The sequence below is a fragment of the Parasteatoda tepidariorum genome, chromosome 4 (assembly GCF_982258835.1).
Source record: "Parasteatoda tepidariorum strain Cologne lab strain chromosome 4, Ptep-v5.0, whole genome shotgun sequence".
NCBI classification, from domain to species: Eukaryota; Metazoa; Arthropoda; class Arachnida; order Araneae; family Theridiidae; genus Parasteatoda; species Parasteatoda tepidariorum.
Window position 1 is genome coordinate 115,746,424 of NC_141758.1, and position 23,859 is coordinate 115,770,282.

General features: G+C 25.9%; 1 protein-coding gene across 1 annotated transcript in view; it reads right to left on the bottom strand.

The window, feature by feature from the left end:
* LOC147812595 (nonsense-mediated mRNA decay factor SMG8-like) overlaps nucleotides 1-23,859 on the bottom strand; it is a 68,390-nt gene that overhangs the window by 29,042 nt on the left and 15,489 nt on the right. The window contains 6 exon segments of the mRNA XM_087162397.1: nucleotides 198-264; nucleotides 10,275-10,421; nucleotides 12,268-12,414; nucleotides 14,181-14,303; nucleotides 15,660-15,873; nucleotides 20,149-20,295. Of these exon segments, the coding sequence (XP_087018523.1) occupies nucleotides 218-264; nucleotides 10,275-10,421; nucleotides 12,268-12,414; nucleotides 14,181-14,303; nucleotides 15,660-15,873; nucleotides 20,149-20,295 (825 nt within the window). The 3' untranslated portion in view covers nucleotides 198-217.

Consider the following 23,859-nt stretch of genomic DNA (forward strand, 5'->3'; position numbering starts at 1 on the left):
CATTATTTTCATGAAATAAATATTTATTTAAAAAACAGATTCTCATAATTTATATGTTACTGCTATAATAAAATAGGAAAAATAGCAGAAAATTTTGAAAATTTCCAAATTTTTATGTTTTAATAATATTTTACAACTGATTAGTCATGGATCAGTGTGCATCTTAAGACATTTTAATAAACAATAAAAACACCTACCTGAACCAGCAAAAAATATATTATTTTCCATTTTTTCCTAACTTGCTTTCCTTGTGCAAATAAATACCTGTGAAATAATTTTCAAAATAATTTTCATTAAAACATAAAGCACTTATTTCTGAAAAAAAAATTAAATTAAATATGAATATGAATTGCAATAAAAATAAAACCAATGAGTAACTTTTTTCAAATTCTTATCCTCTGCTGAAAACAAAAGCTTAGTAATTTAAAAATTCTTAAACATTCCTCAAATTCATCCGAAATTTATTTTTCATTTTAATTTTTGCATCAATAGATAAACTTGAAACCACATAAGTATAAAATCCATTATTCAATATTAAGTATTTACCAGAATTTTTGGTGATCAATGTACTAAATTAAAAGTCTTAGGAGGACGCCATACCCAGATAAAAAAAAAAAATAAAAAAATTGGCAAAATCAGTTGTAAGTCTCACACTTTGGGGGCATCTCTTTGAGGGAGAAGTGAATTGGTACAGTGACAGTGATATATGATAGATGGTCAGTTAAACTATCCCATCCTTCCCTAAGCAAAACTGAAGAATATAAGCATTAGTTTCGAAAAGTGATTCTGAGTTCACGGTCTTTTATTTTTAAACTTCTTAGTTTCGTTGTGAAATATCCAGAATAAACATTCTAACTATTTATTTGCATGTAAATATTTAATAGGTGTTTACAAGATAATGGGGATTAACTTATATCTTACAATTAATTCGTTTCAAATTCGAACACCAAGAAGAATATAAATTTTTATTTATGTGTGTGGAATTCATGTAATTAATTAAAGTAACTTAGTTTTAATAATCGGCGCTAGAACTGCTAAGTATATTGAGTTGTAAATATATGAAGAATTATAATTATAAGAATTCTGAGAAAAATACAATTTCTAAAAACGTAGGCAATTTATAAAGTCATAATACAGAATTAAAAAATGATTAAAACTTATACTAATATAATAAAAAGTTAATAATAAAAAAATTAAATAAAAAAAATAATAATTATATTATAAAATATGATAAAAGAAAAATCAAACGCTTTTTAGGTTGCATCAAAGAAAATTTTTGTTTTAATGTATCTTTTTCAATCTTACATTCACCATCCGGGAAGTTTTAATTTTCTGTAAATAAGGATAATAATTTCTCAATAAATTTTATAATTTATTTCTATTGCTTTGTAATTTTGCTGAAGTTTATGTTTTGTATTTGTCTGAGAATTTTTCTCCTTTCATTTTTAATAGTTTAAGACACGTACGTACATTTCAATATGTGTGTGTGTTAAAGCAAAGGAAAAAGAAAATAAATAAAAAATATTTTTACACAAAAATACTTTCATATTTTTTTCCGTTTCAATAATTTTATATTTGCTTTCTGTTTCATACATTTCAATCTCTATTTGAATTATTAAATTTTCTGTTTGAGTATTATTTATTTTTGTATTTTAGTATCATTTATTTTTATTTATTTACTCTCCTTTTTTAAAGTGAATTGGCACCACAAGTTCCATATTACTTCAGCTTTAGAAAAATGGAATTCAGATGAAACATCTGTTAGCGTGTAGTTTGATAAGCAGCGAATTAACGTTTTTTTTATTATTTATTTATTTTGTTATTGTACTCTGTCTACAGTTTTAAAATTTTGTTTAGATCACATCTTGAATTCTCTACTTTCATTTTAATTGTGTATCGACGAAACACACCTGTTTAGATACATATAAAAGCTAAGAGGCATAATATTTCAAACAAAAAATGATCACTAGTGTGTCATTTTTGGGGTCTAAATTTAGTGAAAAAAATGTTCTTGAACTACTTTTTTGATGTATTTCTTATTTACGTAATGAAATATAAACTTATTTATAACGCAGGTAAGTTTGTAGACATATGTCAGAGCCTTGCACACACAAAAATAAATAATAAATCAAAAATAGAGAAAACGACTGTGTAATAATACAAAAAATTCCATTTTTGTGGGCAAAGCATGCAATTAAAAAAATTCTCTAATTTAAATCATATATTTTTTTTTATAACGATCCTGATCTTTTAATTCTGTATAATCAAGATAAAAACATAAAAAGGAGATAAATAAAAAATATAAATAACAAAAATACAAAATAGAAAAAATATAAATAGTTTACATGTGTATGTGCATTACAAGCAGTATAACTTGAGTCACAAGAAATTTACAATTGGAATATTTTATTACGTTTACATATGGTGACAAAATAAGGGCTGAAAACAAGAGCAAAACTCTTATTTTATCACAGATGGAAAAAAGGAATGTAATATCAAAAAGGTAATTAAAGGTAAAATCGGCATAGTAAGTAATACAATGGTAATTAATTATGGGCATTTTCTAGTAGTTAAAAGTTGAAGTGAACATTTATATTCTTAACATTTTCCCGGCATTTTTAAATAGTCATCGAATTTACCCGCGAGATTTAAAAAAGAGTTTCTCAACAAAAGATTGGCAGTTTTTTTTAAAGATAAAACCTATTTTGTAATAAAATACTAAAAATTTGTATTATATTTTTTTTCTTAAAATTTTAATACAAGTTGCTAATATCATATCATACTGCCCAATCCCCATTGTCTAATGATTGAATTATTTAGAATACGTTGTATGTTATTAAATTTATTGTATGTGTTAATGGATTAAAATAAATCAAATGGTGACATAAATTAAAAATTGATTTATTTAAAATGTAGTTTTAGGGATGATTATTTGAATACATATAAAGTAACGACTTTTAATTGCAAATCTATCTAATTGCTATAACAACTTATTTTAGAGAATAATAATTTTGATTCAGTAATTGTGAATAATGCTGACAAAAAGTCAAAATAAAAGAAGAAAATAATACTAAAATATAGAACTAAAATATAAAGTCAGGCAAGAATATGTAAAGCAGATAGGTATTATGATGCACAGCCAATAAAAATTAAGCAATATAATATTCATGTTTATATCTATCAATACTTTATAAAATAAAATAAATGCTGAGCAACAACATGCGTTGTTGAGAAATAAAGAGTATTTGCTAGAAGGAAAATTATAATATGAATTGTTGACACTGTGAAAGTAAAATTTTACTGAGAAAACTCATGATACTAAGCAATTCTGATTTGCCCGAAATGGATTTGCATACGGTAAAAATTGTATAAATTAACAAAGGAGCTTTTTAGTAAATTTATTAACAGTAACATGCAATTAACTTAATGTTTTTATATAGAATTTAATTACTTTATTTGGGTAACCATTGCTTTTTTTCTTATCAAATTTTGTCTATTTGTTTCTTGGATAACTAAACATTACTACATAATTTTTTAATTCTATTCATTTGATTAAAAATCGTATTTAAATAGATGATTTTAAGAACATTAGAATTCCAAGTAATTAGTTTATTTGTCTTAAAATAAAAATAATTTCTATTATCCAATAGACCAACAAAGCAGATATTTTCTTCTTTTATAATACCCAGATCCAAAAAATTAAAATTATCATGATTACAAAGCGAGGTTAATTCCTAGAGGTAAATAGTATTTAATAAAAAAGCATATATTTTCCATTTTAAAGATAATTATTAAATAGACTAAAATTAATTGGAGTTTCCCAATAATCAAAATCGCAATTAAAGATTTTTTTCAAATCATAGTAATAATTCAAAAGGACATCTTTTAGTTTAGAAAGGGGAATGCTATTGAAAAGATCTTGGAAATCATAAATGGCAATAGAATTAAATTTATTATGTTTAATAAATTCCAAAATTGGTGGATTATTAGTGATAATCCAAGATCAACTTTCTCTAACAATATTGTTCGTAATTTTATTTAAGTAGTTAAAGAAAAAGTTGCCAAGTTTAATTAGGCAAGTATTAGGCCCACTTGTGACTGTTCTGAAATTTATAGTAATTTTACAAAATTTAGGACTGATATTAAAGTAAGGAAATTGTATATTGCTAATTTTAATTTTTAACCTCTTATACAAAGCTAAAAAAAGTTTTAATGATAATATTATTATTTAAATTACGAAGTTTAAAATTTTTACTATTTTTTAACTAACTCCGTATTTAAAAGTTCTACATAGAATTTCTTACAGAAGATTGCATAATTATTGTTTGCTCTGTCTATGGGGGTAATTACGAAATTTTTTCGTAGTTGCTTAGCTGGTATATATATATATATATATTATTATTAACTAATTAAATATATTTATCCTAAAATGTTTTGATAAGTTGTTATTGCCAAAATTAAGAAGAAATAATAATAAGAAACATAAGAAAATTCGAAAGAAAGTCTTCCATTCTAACTCATTTTAAAGAAAGCGAATGAAATAAAAACTATTTTCAACCACAATAGAAGACCCCAGGCTATTTAACCCCTCAACTATTCAAGGAAAGTGAAGAGGCTTTTCTCCTAACCCCCAAAAGATCCCCCCTACTAGAACTTATACCCGTATTGGTAAATGAAGGGAGGACAGATGGAAGGCGTGGTTTAGGCTCTTTTCGCAAATTTTTTCATCTTTCTTCTATAATAACACATTTCATAATTGAAGAAAATAATTGCGAATTTTTTCTTTCGGAAGCTTGAAATGAATAGTTCGATTACGTGAACTCAAAAATAAAGATTTACTGAATGAATTTTGATAAAAAACGTATTTCCAGAAGATAAGTCTATTACCGATCTTTCACCTCCATTAATAATTTTAAATTTATAGTAAAACAAAAAGTGATTTCACAAAATCTTAGAATAAACTATGAAGTTTCAAATGCTGAAAGAATTTTTTCAAAATATCAAAATGCAAAAAAGTTATTAGTAAATGAAGCTCCCATAGAAAAAGCATTAGCTGCTGGCATTGAGAGGGTAGGTATTGCGTCCTCTTAACAGCCATACTTTGTTGAGATCACGAGTTGGAATAATTTTTTTCTTTTTTCAGTTATGACAAATTGCTTTTTCAATATGCTGATCAATTCAATACAGGAAGAAAATATTGAACAAATTTGATGAAATAGCTTTTCATTTAAAAGAAGAAGAAAAGGTTTTAAAAATGGTTTTGCTTAATTTCTTTCATTGTGATACATTGTTCCGGTCTCATAAGCTTTTGAAAAGAAAAGTTTTTTTTTTGTTAAAACCATTTAAAACAAAAATAAAATGTGAAATAATATTTTAAGTGCTTAATTGAAACTAACTAAACCAAAAGTATCTTGGAGTATTTCATTTAACTATTACTTAATCATATTACTTTTATTCGATAAACTTTTCTAAATAGAATATTATCGAAAAGAATATTACTTTTCAATAAGCAATTCAAAAATATAATTTTTTGTTCTTCAAATTAGCTAACATAATAATAAATGAAAGAACTCAATATTGAAGAGTAATTTTGCCCCTGCTTGTGTGTATTATAAAAATATCATATTTTAGAATTGTTTAATTACTGCCATTTGTTTATTGTATACCTATAGATCATATTATTAGGTTCATCTATATATCATATAAATCTTTCTTGTTTTTTTCCTTATTTGTTTGAAACAATAAAAATTTTAATGTAAAATTAAGGCAATATTTAAATTTTTATAATAAGTAATTAAAATTCCATATAAAATAGGGTAATTCCACTAATACTGATGTTATATTTGTAGACTTGAAATGCATATAACTTAATTAAAAATCCTAAAATACTTTAAATATTTTTTTGTAAGGATAACTCTTGAGGTCTTATGCACTTGTGCTGAAACTTTTTAACTTCCACGAATGTTTTAAAAAAATAAAAACTGTTTGTTACGGACATAACAGACACAAATATCAAAAGTTTTTCATATATATTCAAAAGATAATATAATAACATTTTTGAAGACATTCAAGTTCTAAAGATTGTGACTCTCAATAATTAAGAAAAAGCACATATAAATTTGCTACTGGCTTAACATTTGGTGTTACTGACATAACACTGTCTGATTTTACATCATAAATTAGCTTTTACAAAATGGAAACCAATAAAAGATTACAAAAAGTATGACTAATAATTAAGAATAAATATTTAATGATTTTATGAACATATTTGAAAAGTAAGAGAGAATTTTATTAATAAATTTTTGAGTAAAACCAATACTTTTTGTGCACTTTTTTTTTTCAAAATATATGATTATATAAAGATTTATTAAGCAAAAAGTTAGTTTTTTAACCATGTTTGGGATTTAAGTAAGAAATAAATAATGCTCATATTCTGATTTTTACGTAAGAATTTTACAATGCAGCAGTGAACTTTGTTATAGAGAAAAATTAGAAAATTTTTTTCTTTTGATCTGTGATAGGCTAGTACTTTTTTTTATTTCATTTTTTTTTCATTTTAAAAATGTTGTGCCACACCATCAGAAAAATATCTACACACTGAAGATCCAAGAAGTTTTTTCAATTCCCTAAATAAATAGTCCTAAGGCAAATAATCCGAGATCATTGCCTATGAGTATATATTTTTGATACAGTGTATGCAACTGCTCTTTACACGATAATTTAGTCATTTGTTCAGAGTGCACATTTCACTTCATTTTGTTGTTGCATAAGAATGAAGTTCTTACTAGTTTACACCTGATTTTTGCATTCTCGAAAGTATAAAGATGTTGCTCTGTTTTTAAGTAACAATGTTCAAGAAATAGAAATTTTGATAAGATTTAAAAAAACTTTAATGTTTTAGTGAATGCTAAATTAAATTTAGAACAGTTTAAAGCAGGATTTTGAAGAAAAAAAACCCAGCCCACATGGGTTTTTTCGAGAAAAAAAAAAACAATTTTGTCAGGGGATAAGTGGGTTTCACGAAAAGACCTGACCGAAGATAAGTTCGTTTTTTCAAGAATATTCTACATTCATACTAAATATAAATATTAGATATACAGAATAAGGATTGATTGATTATTATCAAAGGAAGAAACAGTTAGGAGATTAACTATTTCAGTCATTTTTATGCCCTGTAAATGATTGCATAATGATACAATTACTAAAATGATTCATGAATAATAAGTTATGTGATTAGTTATGAATTAAATAAACACATAACTTGTTTTTAAGTTAAAGAATGGTATTTTTAGATGCATTTATGAAACGAAAAGCACATATTGTTTTGTTGCACATGGTACAAAAAATTATGAATATTTTTTTTTACTATACATTTTGCTTTTAAAATGAATGAAAAAAGATAATAAATTTAAACAGTTGTTTTTTAAGTATTCAAAGTACTTGATTTAAGATTTTAATGAACACAAAGGAATTATTTAAATTTAATTGATAATTATGCATGAATATCCTTTCTTATATATTTCTATATCTCTACAATATGCATTCACATTTAATAAATAATTAGATGTTTACTATTTAACTTAACCTTTCTTTTGTAATAAACAAAATGTTTAACAAATAAAATATTAACAACAAAAATATGATTCATAGATACGAAATAAAATGCATCTTCATTCAAATGCAAAATATATATGTAATATCTCTTCATTTCTTCGTATTAAAATATTTAAACATAACAGAAACTATTTCTGCTTTTTAGTCCTTAAGCAATTTCACAGTTTGAACTGAACTAATCTAAAATGAGAAATACAATATGGATGAAAAATTAAAAGAAATGTTTTGGCTTTCAAATGATATTCTAAATTGTTTTAATTATTTATTATTTGTTAAATTTTTTAAAATGTATAACTTTTTGTCCTGATACTCTTGATTCTTCAAAACATGAATACAAATGAAGATTTTAAAATAATAGATTTGAAGAATCAAAAGATTTGGATTTTTGATACATCTTTTTATTTTAAGTAATGATGCTAGCAAAAACTGCAAAATTAAATTGTCCAAATTCAGGTTAGAGACCATCCACTAACTATATACATGGTTCATGGCCTTACCCATAGGATTTTTCTTTTCTAACTTTTTGAGAATTCCATCATTTTATGAAGAAAAAAAAACTTAAATAACAATTTCGCTTTCTCATTTTTTTTATTAATTTATTTATTTTGTGAATTTAGGAGCTTATGAGCTAATTTATGATTTTTAGTAAATGCAGTAACAAATCATTAGGGTGGAGTTTAATAGTTTCACTAATGTCAATTTTTCTTTTTCATATGATTTCATAAAAGATTCACATGATTTCATAAAATTCCAATCAACAATTCAATAATCATATTGTATAATTTTTAATTAAGGAGTAGATGCCTTATCCACAAAATTGTTCTTAAATACAAATGCTGAGTTGCATATTCACTTAATTTTTATTTTGAAATTATTTAAACCCTACTTTAAAATTATTTAATTAAAGAAATTTTCAACTAAATTATAAATTTTAATTAAATATTGGCATTAGAAGAGGTTAACTAATGGAAATTTGTATTTTTTTTATACAACAGTACCATTTAAATCTTCTAAAATATTGATGTCAAACTATCATGAATTGTTCATTGCTGCATTAATAAAATTTTATTGAAACTGTAAAAAACTTTCTGTTCTAAACAAAACTGAAATTAAAAACAGTATATTTTATTGTATCTGTAATACAACAAACTAAAAAGTTAACAACAACAAACAGTTAAAAAACATTAAACTAACTGCGAAATTTAATTAAATTTAATTAAATATATAATAAAGATACATTTTATTGTGTCTGCAATATATGTCTCTTTTTAGTTTGTTGTTTATCCTTTTCAAAAGTAGTCTGATATGTGTATATATTGTACAAAAATGTATGCATTGTAGAAAATGTTTATATTGTATGTTGCACCATTATTGACCATTTTACTACAGAAGATAATAGTTTTTCAACGGGACACAGAAACTATGAACATTTTAAAAACTTGAAAGTTAAAGAAAAAATAAAGATTAAGATTATATAAACATTTTAAAAACAATTTATCAAGTTAGATATTTTTGGAAGATCTCGGCATTTTAATTAAGGATATTACAGTAAGGTGTGTAAAAGATATTTCTTAAATGGAATTTACTGCATTGCCAAAAAGTAAAATAACTGATGCTTTAAAAAAGATTCATTCATTTAAATCAGCTGATTCTTTTAACACATGAAATTAAGGTACTTTATTTATTTTTACTTAATATAATTGATAAGCATATTCTTAAGAATGTGATTTTTTTAAAAGTCCATCAAGAAGGTTTCATCAAGAGAAATAATTAAAGGGCAGCGATGTTTGTAAATTATTATTTGATATTCAAAAAAAAAATTATAATAATAAATAAAAAATTTAAATGTGGATAAAAGTAGTATAAAACTTTTAAAACAATTCACTGTTTAATGAACATGTTTCAATTATATCTATTTAGTTTTAAATTTATTTAAATTCAAGTATTTTTAAAACTTTATAAATATGTAGTTTGTGTTTATAAAAAAATAAAATTTTATTGAAATTCATGAGGTTGTTGAACCTGAATAAAATTTTGATTTTATTGAGTGATTATATAGTTGTAATTAAATAATAATCTTGAGTTTTAAATTTAGATAAATTCAAGTATTTTAAAATTTCAAGAATATGTCGTTTGTGTACATAAAAAATGAAATTTTATTGCAATTCATGAGATTGTTGAGCTTTAATAAAAATTATTTTGATTATATTCAGTAATTAGATACTGTTGTAATTAAATAATAATCTTAACTATTTTAGTTTGGAAAAATAAAGTATTTTAGCTACATATTTGTTTTTGAATAAAATTAAGTATTATTAATACATTTTATCATAGTTTAGATTAAAAAAAGGAAAAAAATATGATTTAAATTTTGAAAAAAAAACTTATTTCAATTTTTAATTAATTTATCTTTTTTTAAAAATCATTAATTTCACCAACCCTAGTCACAACAATTATATTTTTTTTCTAAATAATAATAATAATTGAAGGTTTTTAAGAAATTTTAAATTTCGATTTGTTGATAGATGTTCATAATAGTAAACAGAGCTGAATATTGATGAAATAAAATAGATGAATAATAAGAAAGAACATAATTCTATAAGCAGCATTTTTATGTTATCTATAATCTCTAAAAAATAAATACATTTAAAAAAAATCACCTCTAACAGTCTTTTTAGATTTCAGACCATACGATCTCTTCCCTTCCCACAATGCAGGCCAGCGTTCTTCTTGTTCCAATTTTACAGTCACATCCCAAGGAAGTAAGTAATTTGTTCCAGGTATGAATCCAGGCTGATCTTGCAAACCTGTTACAGATTTAATAGCAACAAGCAGATTAGAATATTTATTAAAACAACATTTTACAATATAAAAATCTAATAGTCATTATACTATTTAAGAAAAGAAGAGAAAAACTTAATCTTAATATGTAAATAAATCATTTACTTATAGAATTAGTAAGCTTTTATATAAAATTCAGCCAACATTTAGCATGACTCAATTAGTATGATTCTTTCATTATAATGATCACTGCATGAGTCCTGTTTGCTGGTCCCTAGACGCAATTTTATTTTAACGCCCTTAAGACGCCATAAGAAAGTTTTTATAGCAAATTCTCTTTCTCCTTTAATTCTAATTTAAAGTGTAGAAAAATAAAGTTCAAAGAAACCTAGAGTAAGCCATGAATTTCAAATACTGAAAAGAAAATTTTAAAATATACAAATGAAAATAAATTATGAGATAATAACTTAGGAACTGAGAAATTCTCTTCTAATAATTTGTTTAATATTTCGAAGTATTTTTTTCAGCAACAGAAACTTCATGACTTACACTAGGTTTGACTGAACTTACTTTTTCTTACTTTTAAATTAGTAATGAAGGAGATTTTGCAATGAAAATTTTCTACCACACTTCCCCTTAAGAACGTCTGAACTGAATCCTGCTTTCAAACAAGGCGATAAAAAATTTGGTTGATTTTGGATTAATTCCAAGAAAAACACTCCAAAAATAGGTGCTAAGATAATTAGGAGCTTTTAAAACTAAAATTTGTTTCATTTGTCAATCAATAATTAAAATCCCGCAGAAAACTATTCAAACTACTCAGGTGTTAACAATAAAACTGGAAATGTAAGCAAACGAAAGAATTTTGCGAGAAGCATCTGTAGATCATTTGATGCTGCCTGTAGAGGAAATATTATTTATTTCTTCATTGTGGTTAAATTCCTTTCTATACCATTCATAAGATTCACTTTACCTTTCCTTTTTAAGAGTTAAGAGTTTTACAGATTTTTACAAGAAACTGCAACTGTAAATTTTCTTTTCAAACAACTCAGAAACTGAAAAATAAATAGGTTAACTGAACAGCATAAGTTTAAGTACAGAATCAAAATAGTCATAATAAATATATAAATAAATAAACTTTAAGGGTGAACCTAGATTCTTTCATTATTGAACCAATAGAATGCCATGCATATGTTGACAATGCAAACAATACTGACAATAGGAAACAAATTTTTCCACACATGGTTTTAAACTACTGTTTCACTCTTCTTTTACAGGGTTGCCATTTAAACCTGAAAAATAATTCCCTGTACATATTATACACAATATATTGATAGGAAACACACAATTGATGTGCTCTTGAGAAACCTATATTAGTCTAGCTATACTAGTTTTAATTGCTGGAAAAGCTTTAAGAAATAACATACTTAAAACAGATAATACTATAGTAAATGAAATAGTTTAGTACGGCTGAAATATCATCCTTAAATATCATAAAAATTGCACCTTGAATATCCCAAAGACGAAAATAAGAAATAAAATTCCCTGTATTTTTCCAGTTTGCTGGGAAAAACTCAGAATTCCCTGCATCATCCCAGTTATTTTAGGTGATTTTTAATTTCCCTGTTCTACTTGTGGAGTAGCAACCCTGTTTTTGATCGGAAGGAAAAAGTTATCTTTCCTAAGATAATAAAAAGGAGCGTAAATGTGCATGAATAAAAAAGAAGTCAAGATAAAATAGATACGGATCTAATAAAAATTAAAAGATATGGTTGTATTTTTAAGAGCTGAATATTTCTTCTCTTTTGTTGCCCTGAAATGATTAAATGAAGACAAATTTCATAACTATACAGAGACAGTAAGAACTCTCACCAATGTTATGGGAGTAGAGACTAGAGGGTCCCACACACACTAGGGACCAAGAGGAAAACATTGGAAGTAATCCTGGTCTACTTTCTGAATGCAACATACCAGGCAGATATTCTGCAGTGGAAGGCTGTCTCGTAAGATTTCCTTTATCTAAAGTTTAAAAAAAAAGTCATTCATAGAAAACTGCACAAAACAAATTTTAGTTTCGATTGTCTTAAAATATTGTAGATTAATATTATCATATTAGCATAAGAGTGGGAAAATAAAAAAAAGTCTGAAAGTATCTATCAAGTCAAATCAAGAAAAAATAAATGAAAAAGAGTGTGAAACTATTTTTTACTGAAAGAAAAAAATTAAATTAACTACATACTTATTATTTTTTGCTATATGTGTGCATTGACAACACAATGAACTTAAGATTAGTTAAAAAAATTAAAAACTGTTAAGATTTACATACATAAATCACGATTAAAGAAAAAAAAATAATAATAAAGTAAATCAACAAAACAATGTAGAAATATTAAGAAAAATAGACACTTAACGTAGCTTTTACTTTTATTATTTTTATAGTTCAAAATATCTCCAAAAATTGGAAGAATCTCATGCGTGATTAATAAAATTAGAAAAAAAAATGGTTTTTAAACATAAATGTTTTTTATTCTATTATTTTGATTAGAGAGGAAATGTCTTTATTTTCATTTTTATTTCATAAAAAAATTTATTCTACTTTCAACAAGAAATAAGAACTCGAAGAATATTTTTAATCACTTTCCAAAAACAAACAAAAAATAATAATCATAATTAGGAATCCTGCAATACTAAATATAGTTTTTTCCTGTCGTTTAAAGTTCTTAATTTATAAACATAAAATCAATGAAATTCAAAAAAAAAATTTTTTTCACAGACTTTACATAATCGTGATAAAATAACTAGCTTCTGATAAATATTGCAGAGAAAATTGGGAAAATCATGAATTTTTTTGTAATTTTGTATTCAATATGATACGACAAAGAAAATTTTTTTTTAAAAAAAAGATAGAAAAATAAGAGCTTTTTACAAACCGCGAATAAAAAAAAGCATCTTTAAGAGCTTTTAAAAAACGTAAATCAAAAGTAAGCACCTTTAAGCACTTTTTAAAAAAGCTATGCACCCTGTATTCATTTCATAAATGAATAAGTACAATAAGTGCCAGATAAATACCAAAGTAATTAACTTTATCAAAAATTTCATTCATTTTCGCAAAAGTTCAAAATTCACATACCATAGAACCCTAATCACCCAAATACCATAATAAAAAAAGGATTATTGTTTCGAAATTTTTTATCATCCCTAACAGAGATATGTACTAATTTTTTTTATCTCCTAATTTATTTGGCAGGCAATATAAGCAGTTTTGAATGGATCAAAAGCAAATAAAATTAAATGAAATAAGAAGTTTGTATCTTATTTCGGAGTTTTCTTTATCTGTTTATTTTGATATTACACTAAAAGAAATATATAAAAGATTCAATTCCTACTTTATTTTATTTTAGTAAGTAAAATTTAATTTCAGTTACTTTTTATTAAATAATATTTTATTAAGAATTTTTTCTCCCATATAAAACTAAAACTAATTAATTAAATTTATGAATTAATATTTTAAAAAACTGTATTAACATCAAGTGTTAATAAAAGTTTAAAAAGTTTTAAAAAATGTATTTGTACTTGAATGGGTGAATAAAAAGTATTTTATTAACGATTGAAAATTTGAACAAGATATATAGGGAGAGTGGGAATAAATAGTAGGAATTGAAAAATGCATGTAAAAATAAATTTTTATCCAATCAAAGAGGAAAACTATAGAAAAAAAATTTCAGATTTGCCACCATTGGGCGTCTACTTTAACTCATAAAGTGTACGACAAAGAAAACAGCAACCTTTGCTAATGCTGCTTTCTTCCTGGATGACGATTTCCTCCCTTTCTTCTTGACTCTGAGAAGACTTATCTTCTGTGGTCAGTTGTTCCATCTCATTGGTCAAAGAATTTTCCTCAGAGTTTCCTGTTTCAAAAGACAAAAATGTGATCACCTAAATTATGTTTCACATTATTAACTACGGTCAATAGCAAACACTTGGTTGTAGCAAGCTTTTTTAGTAGTCCCATCTGAACTCTTATATAACTGATTTATTTTATCTATTTATGGTAAGCAGCTGTAAGATTTTATTTTACATTTTATAACTTTCATTGAACAGCCAACCCAATTTTTTGGGTTTTCGACTACTAATGTTCAACTCCTTCGCCTTGTAATTTTGATCCTAATTCAGAAGACAAGGGAACTGCTGGACCAAGTATTGGGAGAAATTTGCCTTCTTGGAAGACTTTTATATGGAACTAACCCACATTTGCGTTACATGGAGAGGAAAAATCATGAAAACCATCCACAGCTAGCTTAACGGCAAGGGGACTCTAACCCAAGATCTGTCTACCAATGATGATATTTTACATCAGCACTGTGGCCTCTGCAAGCCGGATGCGGAATTTGTAACGATCAGTCATCGCTGGGATTCGAACCTGGTTCACTTCCTTCAAAGACAAACGCTCTATCCCCTGACCTATCACGACTCTAACTGTAAGAATTATAGTATGTTTATAGTGGTTTATTACTTCATTTCTTCAGTTTTTTTTTTCAATTTATTATTTCTCCAACTTTAAATTTTATAGCAGCTTACTTGTTTTTAATTATCAGGACATTTTTGTTTAAATAGTTTGAGTGGAAACAAATTTTAATTTAACAATCTATTATTGATTTAATAAATTTAATTCAGAGTGATTTTGTCAACCACTACATAATACAAATATATATATATATATATATATATATATATATATATATATATATATATATATATATATATATATATATATATATAGGCTATAGGCATTTTAACTTTTACTTCAGCTCAGTAAGTTTGTTTTCTGTTTTTTCTTTTTACTCATTTTCATTTGCAAACATTTTAGTAAATGAATAGTTTCATTGTTCCTTCCTTGGTGGCCTTTCTCCTATGGATGGTCACCACATTATTCAGTGCAAAGGTCTTCATGGAACTTTGATAACTGAGAGCTATTCATTGGCAAGAAGCCTAATGAGGTAATGATTTTCTGTTTATCTGATTTTACATTTGCTTTATTTCATTTTTATACTATAAACTCTCAGTCATTGAAAAAAAAGTTCTTGAAATGCAAAACAAAAAGAGTAACACAAATACAAAAGCAGAAAACATAGGATGATTAAAGAAAAAAAGATACTCATAAATTTTTTTTCAGATTATTTTAAAATGAAAGATAATGAAATAATGAAATAATTCACCATAACATAAAATATACAATGTGATGGGCAATTGCAATACAGTCATACCTTCAGAGAGTTCAGATTTAGCAACAGGTATGTTGGAGTTTGTGACTTCCCTTGACTTCTCAGATGGAACATCATTATCAGGGGGTGGAGAGGAGGAGGAAGATGGAGCCGGACGAGCCACATCTGAACTGGCTTGAAAAATTGGAAACTCTACCCTGTCTAAATCAGGACAACACTGATTTTTCTGTAGAACGTAGAAGTCCTAATTTGCTGCCTAAAATGACAATTAATGAATGAAGAATTTGAACATCAAACACATTACTATCAGACTGATATTTTATAACCGTCGGTGAACAGCCGACCCATTTTTTGGGGTTCTATGACTACTAATGTTAAACTCCATAGCCTTGTAATTTTGAACCCAATCCAGCAAACTCCTGGATGAAGTATTGGGAGAAATTTGTCTTCATGGTGAGCTTTTTTATGGAATTAACACGCACTTGCGCTAGACGGAAAGGAAAACACAAGCAACACCCTTTTGCTGTCCCAAAACATGGTACACATGATTTTCTGGGCTGACATTGTTTGTTTAAACTTCATTTTCTTGGATGAAGTTGAATCCTGCTGTTCCATTCATTGATGCTTTGATTCAGGTGTACTGTAGGTCGCCCAGGTTTTACCGCCTGTAATGATTAGGCTAAAAAAATCATCACCTTATACGTGGTAAAGCCCAAGGAAGGTTAAGACCTCTCCCATACATTTGGTTTTGTTCACCTTTAGAAACATTTTCGGAACCCAGCGTGAGTGCAGTTTTCGGTAATTTAATCTTTCAGTTACTAATACACAAAGAGCACTTTGACAAACTTGAGAAAAGTCGTCAGATAACGACTTAGTCCTAAAACACACTTATTTCTGCTCACTGTTTGGTCAACATTCTACACCAAATTGTCAGTAGTGACTGAAGGTCGCCCACCTTGTTCGTCATCCTGCACATTTGTATGACCATCTTCAAATGCTCGAACCCACTTCCTAATCCATCACTCATAATGTTTTCTCAATCAGTGTGCATAGCCAAATTTCTCAACAAAAAATAAGCACTTTTCAAGCAAACAAAAAATATTTTTAAGCACTTTAAAAAATTTTCATAATTAGACAGGGTGGCAAGTTTCTGACAATTGCCGAAAACCAAAAATTTTGGCTACAATAAATATGAAGTATTTTTAAATTAACATACATGTGAAATTACAAGTGCTCCATCAATATTATGTTCTTGAATTATTTTAACATAAAACTCTTTTTGTTTTCAAAATTACTGTCAAAAACCAAGATTTTAGAGTAGAAAATATTAGATAATTATAAATAAAAATGTGTATTATAATATACATAAAAATATAAATGTGTATTACATTATACAGGGGTCTGTCCAGACATTTTGTGAAAGGTCTGTTTTTCCAAAATTGCGAAAAAAATATTCATAATTTTTGAATACAAAATAAGCGTTAAGTCACATTCTTTTAACCAGGGTCCTGCTTTTGTGAATTTGTACAAATAGGGTCCTGTTATTGCAAAAATTGATAAAAAACCTTTTCAAGAAGTTATTCAATTGTAAAGAGATACAAGATTCTGCTCAACAATTGCTTCTACTAAATTAAAGATTCAACATACAAATATTTGGTATTTAGCCTATACTGTTCAACACAGAATATTCATTTCGGACGAATGATAGAAACAAAATCACTCACATTTGTAATAGTTTCAATTGACATATTTTAAATAACACAACTTAGTAATGTATCACTTTTAATGTATTATGCATTAAGTAAATTTAAACAATTCTTAAATTTATAATATTTTATTTAAAAAATTGCCAGAAATTAATTTTTATTTACATAATATTCTATTAGTTAATTTTATGAATAAATATAAATTGATCAATGATTTATTTAAAAAAAAAATTATGATTTAACATTAACAAGAATGTGCACAAGATGTTTGCAAAAGTACAAATATTTTCTTAGAATACTACATTTGGAATTTAAACTTAGGGAAACTTGTTTGTCTCGAACCATCTTTCTTTCGCCCCCAACCCCCTCGGAAGTGTTTATTCGATTAACAAAACAATAATGAAGATAAACAAATTTGTGAAGGGTCTGATTAAAAGATCAATCACTTAACAATCATCTTACTCTTTTTATACGTAAAATCAGTTTTCATTTACTTCCATTTTAATTCCTCTTTTTCCCAAAGCAAGCCATTACAAAAAAGTGATTTTGAAGCTTTCAGAACTACAAGTTCAGTTTTCAGTTTTGTATGAATAAGAACGAAATTTGAAAATGTTCTTTCATTGATGCTCAGCTGTATGGACTAGAATGTTGACTTACTAATTTATTATAACGTAATAAAATAACATGTAATTAAGAAATTTATTCTAATAACTGTACTAAATATTGCTGCTAACTTAATTAAACCATTGAATTGATTGAGTGAAAAAATTATTAAATCATTTAAAAAAAAATTATATTTTTTGTAAATTATAATTACTTTTCTTATCAGGGAATAAATTATATTTAGGATTTGTAGTAAATAATCAAGTACATATAAGCAGAAAAATTCATAGTCCCTCAGAACAAAGTTTTTTTTCTCTTTTCTTTTTTTGGATCGAAATTTCCCCCAAAATGTTAACATTTTTCATTCATTTTCCTTTAGTACAAAAATTTTTTTTTAAAAAAATATGTTTGGAAAGTAAGCTTATATAAGAATAAAAATTTTTTTGATTTTTCACAATTCTTGAATAAACGAGCATATGTTAAAAATTGTTAGAAATCAAAATATGTTGAAATAGTAATAATTTATTAAATTAAATTACTCCTAAACTTAAGGAATTCAAACTAATAAATACACAACTTGACATTTTACGTTTTTTAACAAGGTAAAAAATTTTCAAACTGACACATTTTTTAACAATAAAAAAATTTTGTAGGAATTTTTTTAAACAGAAATTTTTCCTTTGGCTGCCTGAATTTTTCTCAAAACCTCGTTCCCATGATTAGACATATACTGCTAACCTGCATATAAGTAATAATAGCAAACATTACATATCAAAAAATATTTTTTTTATTAGTTGAGATCAGACAATTATTAGCAACCACTTAAGTTTTACTTAATCTAAAAAATCTGCCTGAATTGTGACATAAATTAATTAAAATCAATATTTAGATTAATAATAATTATAACAACTTACAGTTATTACTTATAATATATTAAAAGTACCATGCTTTTAGAAAAACCAATTAATAATTTAATGGTTTTGGTGATATTTTTTATAAAAGTGATATATTAATACAAATTATAATTATAGTTTCGCCCAGTGGCTGAGCGATAGTGCTTTGCACTGTCGTGCCACAGGTCCCTGGTTCGATCCATGAGCCAGGCAAGGTTGACTCAGCCTTTCATCCCTTCAGTGGGTCGATAAAATGAGTACCAAGCATGCTTGGGAGCTAAACACTGGGGACTCCTCGTTGGGTTGACCACCCAACCGGAACATCTGTCCTTGCACCTCAGAGCCCAAAGGTCAAGAAAACTGAGATGGGCACAGTAGGCCTTGGCCCTCTATGGGTTGTCGGGCCACTGAGTTTAGTTTGTAGTATAATTATAGTTTATAATGCAAGTATTGTTCATGATTTAATGTCTAATAAAATGATCTCAATGTTAATAAAATGAAAATTGTCCCAAGTTTTTGACATTTTTTATCAGATTTTGAGAATTTTTGACAGGTTTTGACATGCCAAGACAAACACATTGAATGGCATCGAAATTCCAACCCTGTAATTAAGATATGCGTACTAAAAAAAAATATTTCCTTCTTACTATTGTTGAAAGTTCTTCATAAATACATTCATACAATGCACAATAATGTCTTAAAACTTTACATGATCATGATAAAATAACTAAGTTCTGACAAAAAACTCTTTTTATGATTATATTAAGCACCATAAAAACAATTTATACACAATTTTAAAGATATTCATTATTAAGTGGCTCATTCTATTTTTAAATTAATAAGTAATTTATTTAATTAGGTAAATGAATAATTCAAAATTATAATTAATTTTTAACTATTATTTTAAAAGATTATCGAGTGTACTTTTTAGATTTAAATGAAAGTTATTTATAAAAGCATATTCAACAAAACATTAACAAGAATATTATTAATCATACTGAATTTATAAAGATATGTAAAGAATTAAGCAAACTAAGAAAACTCTAATAAATTCACATTACGTTAATGTAATTTAGGGAATGAAGCCAAAAAGAATGTTTATTAGTATAAAAGTGAGTTTATTTTTTCAGATTATTATTTCTATCAGATTATTTAGATCGACAAAAGATTGTTTTTTCAGATTATTATTTATATCAGGTTATTATTTCAGTTTTCTTTAGACTAGAAAATTATGAAAACATTTTTAATCCCTAGTATTTTCAAGCATCACTTTAAGGATCCTTTAAATTAAATAAAAGCTTTCTCTAGTCCTTAAGTTAAAAGACTGACCTTAATATCGAATGGGTCCTCTCTGGTGGCTTGCGTTCTTCCACATTCACATGTAGACACTATTTTCACTTGACTGCAACGAGACATCACGGGAAGAGACTTATCCTTAACATTATCATCCTCCTCATCTTGATCACTTCTATGAATCTGAATAGGAGTAAATCCATTATTACTATTATAAGATAGAATAAATGATCTCAGTTTTATAGTAGCAGGGTTGCCACTCAAATCTGTAAAAAAAATTCCCTGTACATATTATACACAGTATTATAAGGAGAAACACACAATCACTGCTAATCTTGTGTAAGCTATATTGGGATAACTGTACTAGTTTTAATTGAGTGCTGGAAAAAATTAGAGAAAGAAGGAACAGCTCAACATACTTAAAACAAATAATGCTGAAATAAATGAAATAGTTTAGTATAGCTGAAATATCCTAAAATATCCCATAGATCGCACCTGGAGTGGTCACCAATTTTTACAAAAGATGAATATAAATACCTATGCTACTTTCTTATGTTTGAAAATCTAATTAGAATTTAAAAGATTTTAAATTTTTAGTGATCAGGAATCACCCCTTCTCTTGGATCATTTCTGGGGTAATTCCTGATCATTTCTGGGGTAATTACTGATCACCAGTTTTTATAGCAAAGGGGCTGTTTAAAATAATTATACAATGGTAATTAACAAATAAGACATCAAGATCAAACAAATAAACCAAAAAGGTATATTTAAGCAGCTAATAAAACGATTTATTTAAAAATATGAACTGTTATTTAAGAAAAGACAATTAACCCTCCTGGCGGCGAACCCGTAATAACTCGGAATCATTTCTACACGCAAAGCGGCAAGCCCGGAATAACTCGGGTTGCCTATCTGCCTCTCTAGCGGCGCGCCCGAGTTTTTCGCTGGTATTTTTTTTCCTTCCCCTACGACCGCCGACTGGGTACTAATTGAGAGGTGGGGATAGCTGTCATCATAAATCACTATAACAGAGGAGTTGTGAGTTTATTTTAGAGTTCATAGTACATTAGTAGTTAAAAGGTACTGATAAGAAAAGTTTTTGGTGAAGGGGAAAAATTAATTTAAAGTTTTATTTTATTTTATTTATTTATTTCCATTTTTTTTTCTTTTGCTAATACCAAATCAAACATTTCGTTGCTTTCATTGCTGTTTTTATTATTATTTTCTTTTTTAATTGAAGTTCTTCTTTTTAAAATTAGAAAAATGGGGGGGGGATATATTATCTCAAATTACTTTCAAATTTTTTAATATTTGTTTATTTTGAATAAATTTTTAAATATCTCTATTAATAATGCTCTGCAGTTTCGTTATAAGTACTGTAAATTCGATATTTTGATAATATTCATTAACTGAATTTTATTTTGTGAACTTAATTGGAAGAGATTTTAACTTAGTTTAGATTTTGACTTATTTTATTTCTTTAAAACTGCCAGAAAGTACACCTTACTTATTTTTCAAGTTCACTAATTTTGAAATGTTAAAATTTTACTTTGCAAACATTATTTTAATCAGAGTAATTTTTTTTCTTCACATTATTTTAAAAATTTTCAAGCAAAGAAGGATATGAAGAAAAAAAAAATAATAATAAATAAATAAATAAAGAGCGAATAAATAAAATTCTATTTATTTTTTTTCTTGATGTTTTAAGCATTTCCTTTGAATTATCGCGTCTGAAATTTATACAGAAATAAAATCTTGAAAAAACAGAATACGAAAGACAGTTATTGAATTTTTTAAGAAATAACTTGCATATTCAAAACATTTTTCGCAAAATCAAAAATCTTATAACTACAAAGAAACCGACGATAATAGATATCTTTTAAAGTTCAATTTTAATTAAGAGTTTTAAGTTTATATAAAAACCATATAATAATACTTTGAAGCAATTTTTCCCAGCTAAACTCTGATTACTTCCTCCGACAATTTTAATTTTAAGAGATACTATCAAGTAATTTATTAATAATGTGAGTATAATTCTTGAAACTAAATAAGATACTTGTTTTATTGCGCCATAATAAAGGAATTTAATGAATTTCAAATTTGCATGGATTTCGGATAGCTCTTATTATTTAACAAGAAATTACTTATTCGTTTTCTTCTTCCTCATAAAGTTATCTATTATTTAATAGACTAATATTGTTCAAAAATGTATCCAAAACTAACTTTCTTTTACTACAAAAAAAACAAAACTAGGTAAAAGAAAGAGTATAAAGTAATTTTTATTTTTAAAAGTTTTTTTTTTGTCAAAATTTTGTAATAATACTATTCTGATGTATTTGTTTCGAATTTCTGATTTAATTATAATCAATACATATTAAGGACAATAATCAAAGGAAAAGGCAACGCAAAGTTAGGTTTATTTGTATTACACAGTTTTTTACTTTTACTTGACCAAAAAAAAAGGACGAACAATCTAGTATTTATTTAGTAATGTGTAAAAAAAATTTTCAAAAATTAATATTAGAGAAATTAAAGAAAATTATTTTTCCTAGATAATTTAGCAAAAGAAATATATGTTAATATAGTATTTCGAACGGTTTAAAAACTGTTTAATTTTCTTACTTATGAATTAACTTTCGATGGAAGTTGACAACAACACATTTGCTTCAAAAATATCAAGTATGATGATCCTGCAATTTTGGTTGTTAAAATTCTAGTAAACATCGTTGAAGGTGTCGCAATAAAGTATAGATAACTTTTAAAATTATATATATATATATATATATATATATATATATATATATATATAAACACGAAGAAAACAAATAAAAACAATAAGTTTTATTTGTTGCGCATAGGCTGCAAGTAAATAGAACTCATAAAATAAGTTCAAAATGTAGAGCACAAGGAAAAAATTTCAGAAGAATGAAAGAAGGGGGGAAAAATAACAAGAAACCGGAAGGAAGAAAAATCCGAAAAAAAGGACAAAAATTTTAAAAATTCCGGATAATAAAAGATATAATCTCATCATCAGCTCACACGATTATATCCACAAAAAAGAGTGCTTTCTAATATTGTATCAATATAGCCAAAGCAAAATATATCAATGCGATAGAGCGGGGAGCACTCAAAAAATTTTACAAAAAAATTTTTACAGAAAAATTTCACCAAATAAAATAAAGCACAATAAGTAAAAGTATCACGTAACAACAGAATATAAAATATAAAGAAAAAACAGAATGAAACTTGAAATGATGAACAGGAAATTTGTTAAAAATGATTTGAAATATTTTCGTAGCAACTGATTGCAAAAACTGAAAACAAAAGCGGAAATTGAGATAAAAGCGTAATTAGAGGATTTTTGTATTAAAGTGAGTTCTTACTCCAATTTTGAAGTATGAAGTCTTTCATTGTTTTGTAATTTTTCCCTTGTTTTCTCTACATTTTGAACTATATATATATATATATATATATATATATATATATATATATATATATATATATATATATATATATATATATATCTTCTCACAATGGTTGCAATTTTGAACACGAATTCTTCAAGATGAACCTTGACAATGAATCTAAAAGTATATTATTCAATAAGGTATATTAGCAGATTCAACTGTTAAGAATTATTTCTTATTGCTTTTCTATTATATATAAAGCTGATTTTTAAAGTACTCAAATTTTATTTTACTGTGAAGGTATTTTATTTTTATGCACTACTCTATACTTTTAGACAAT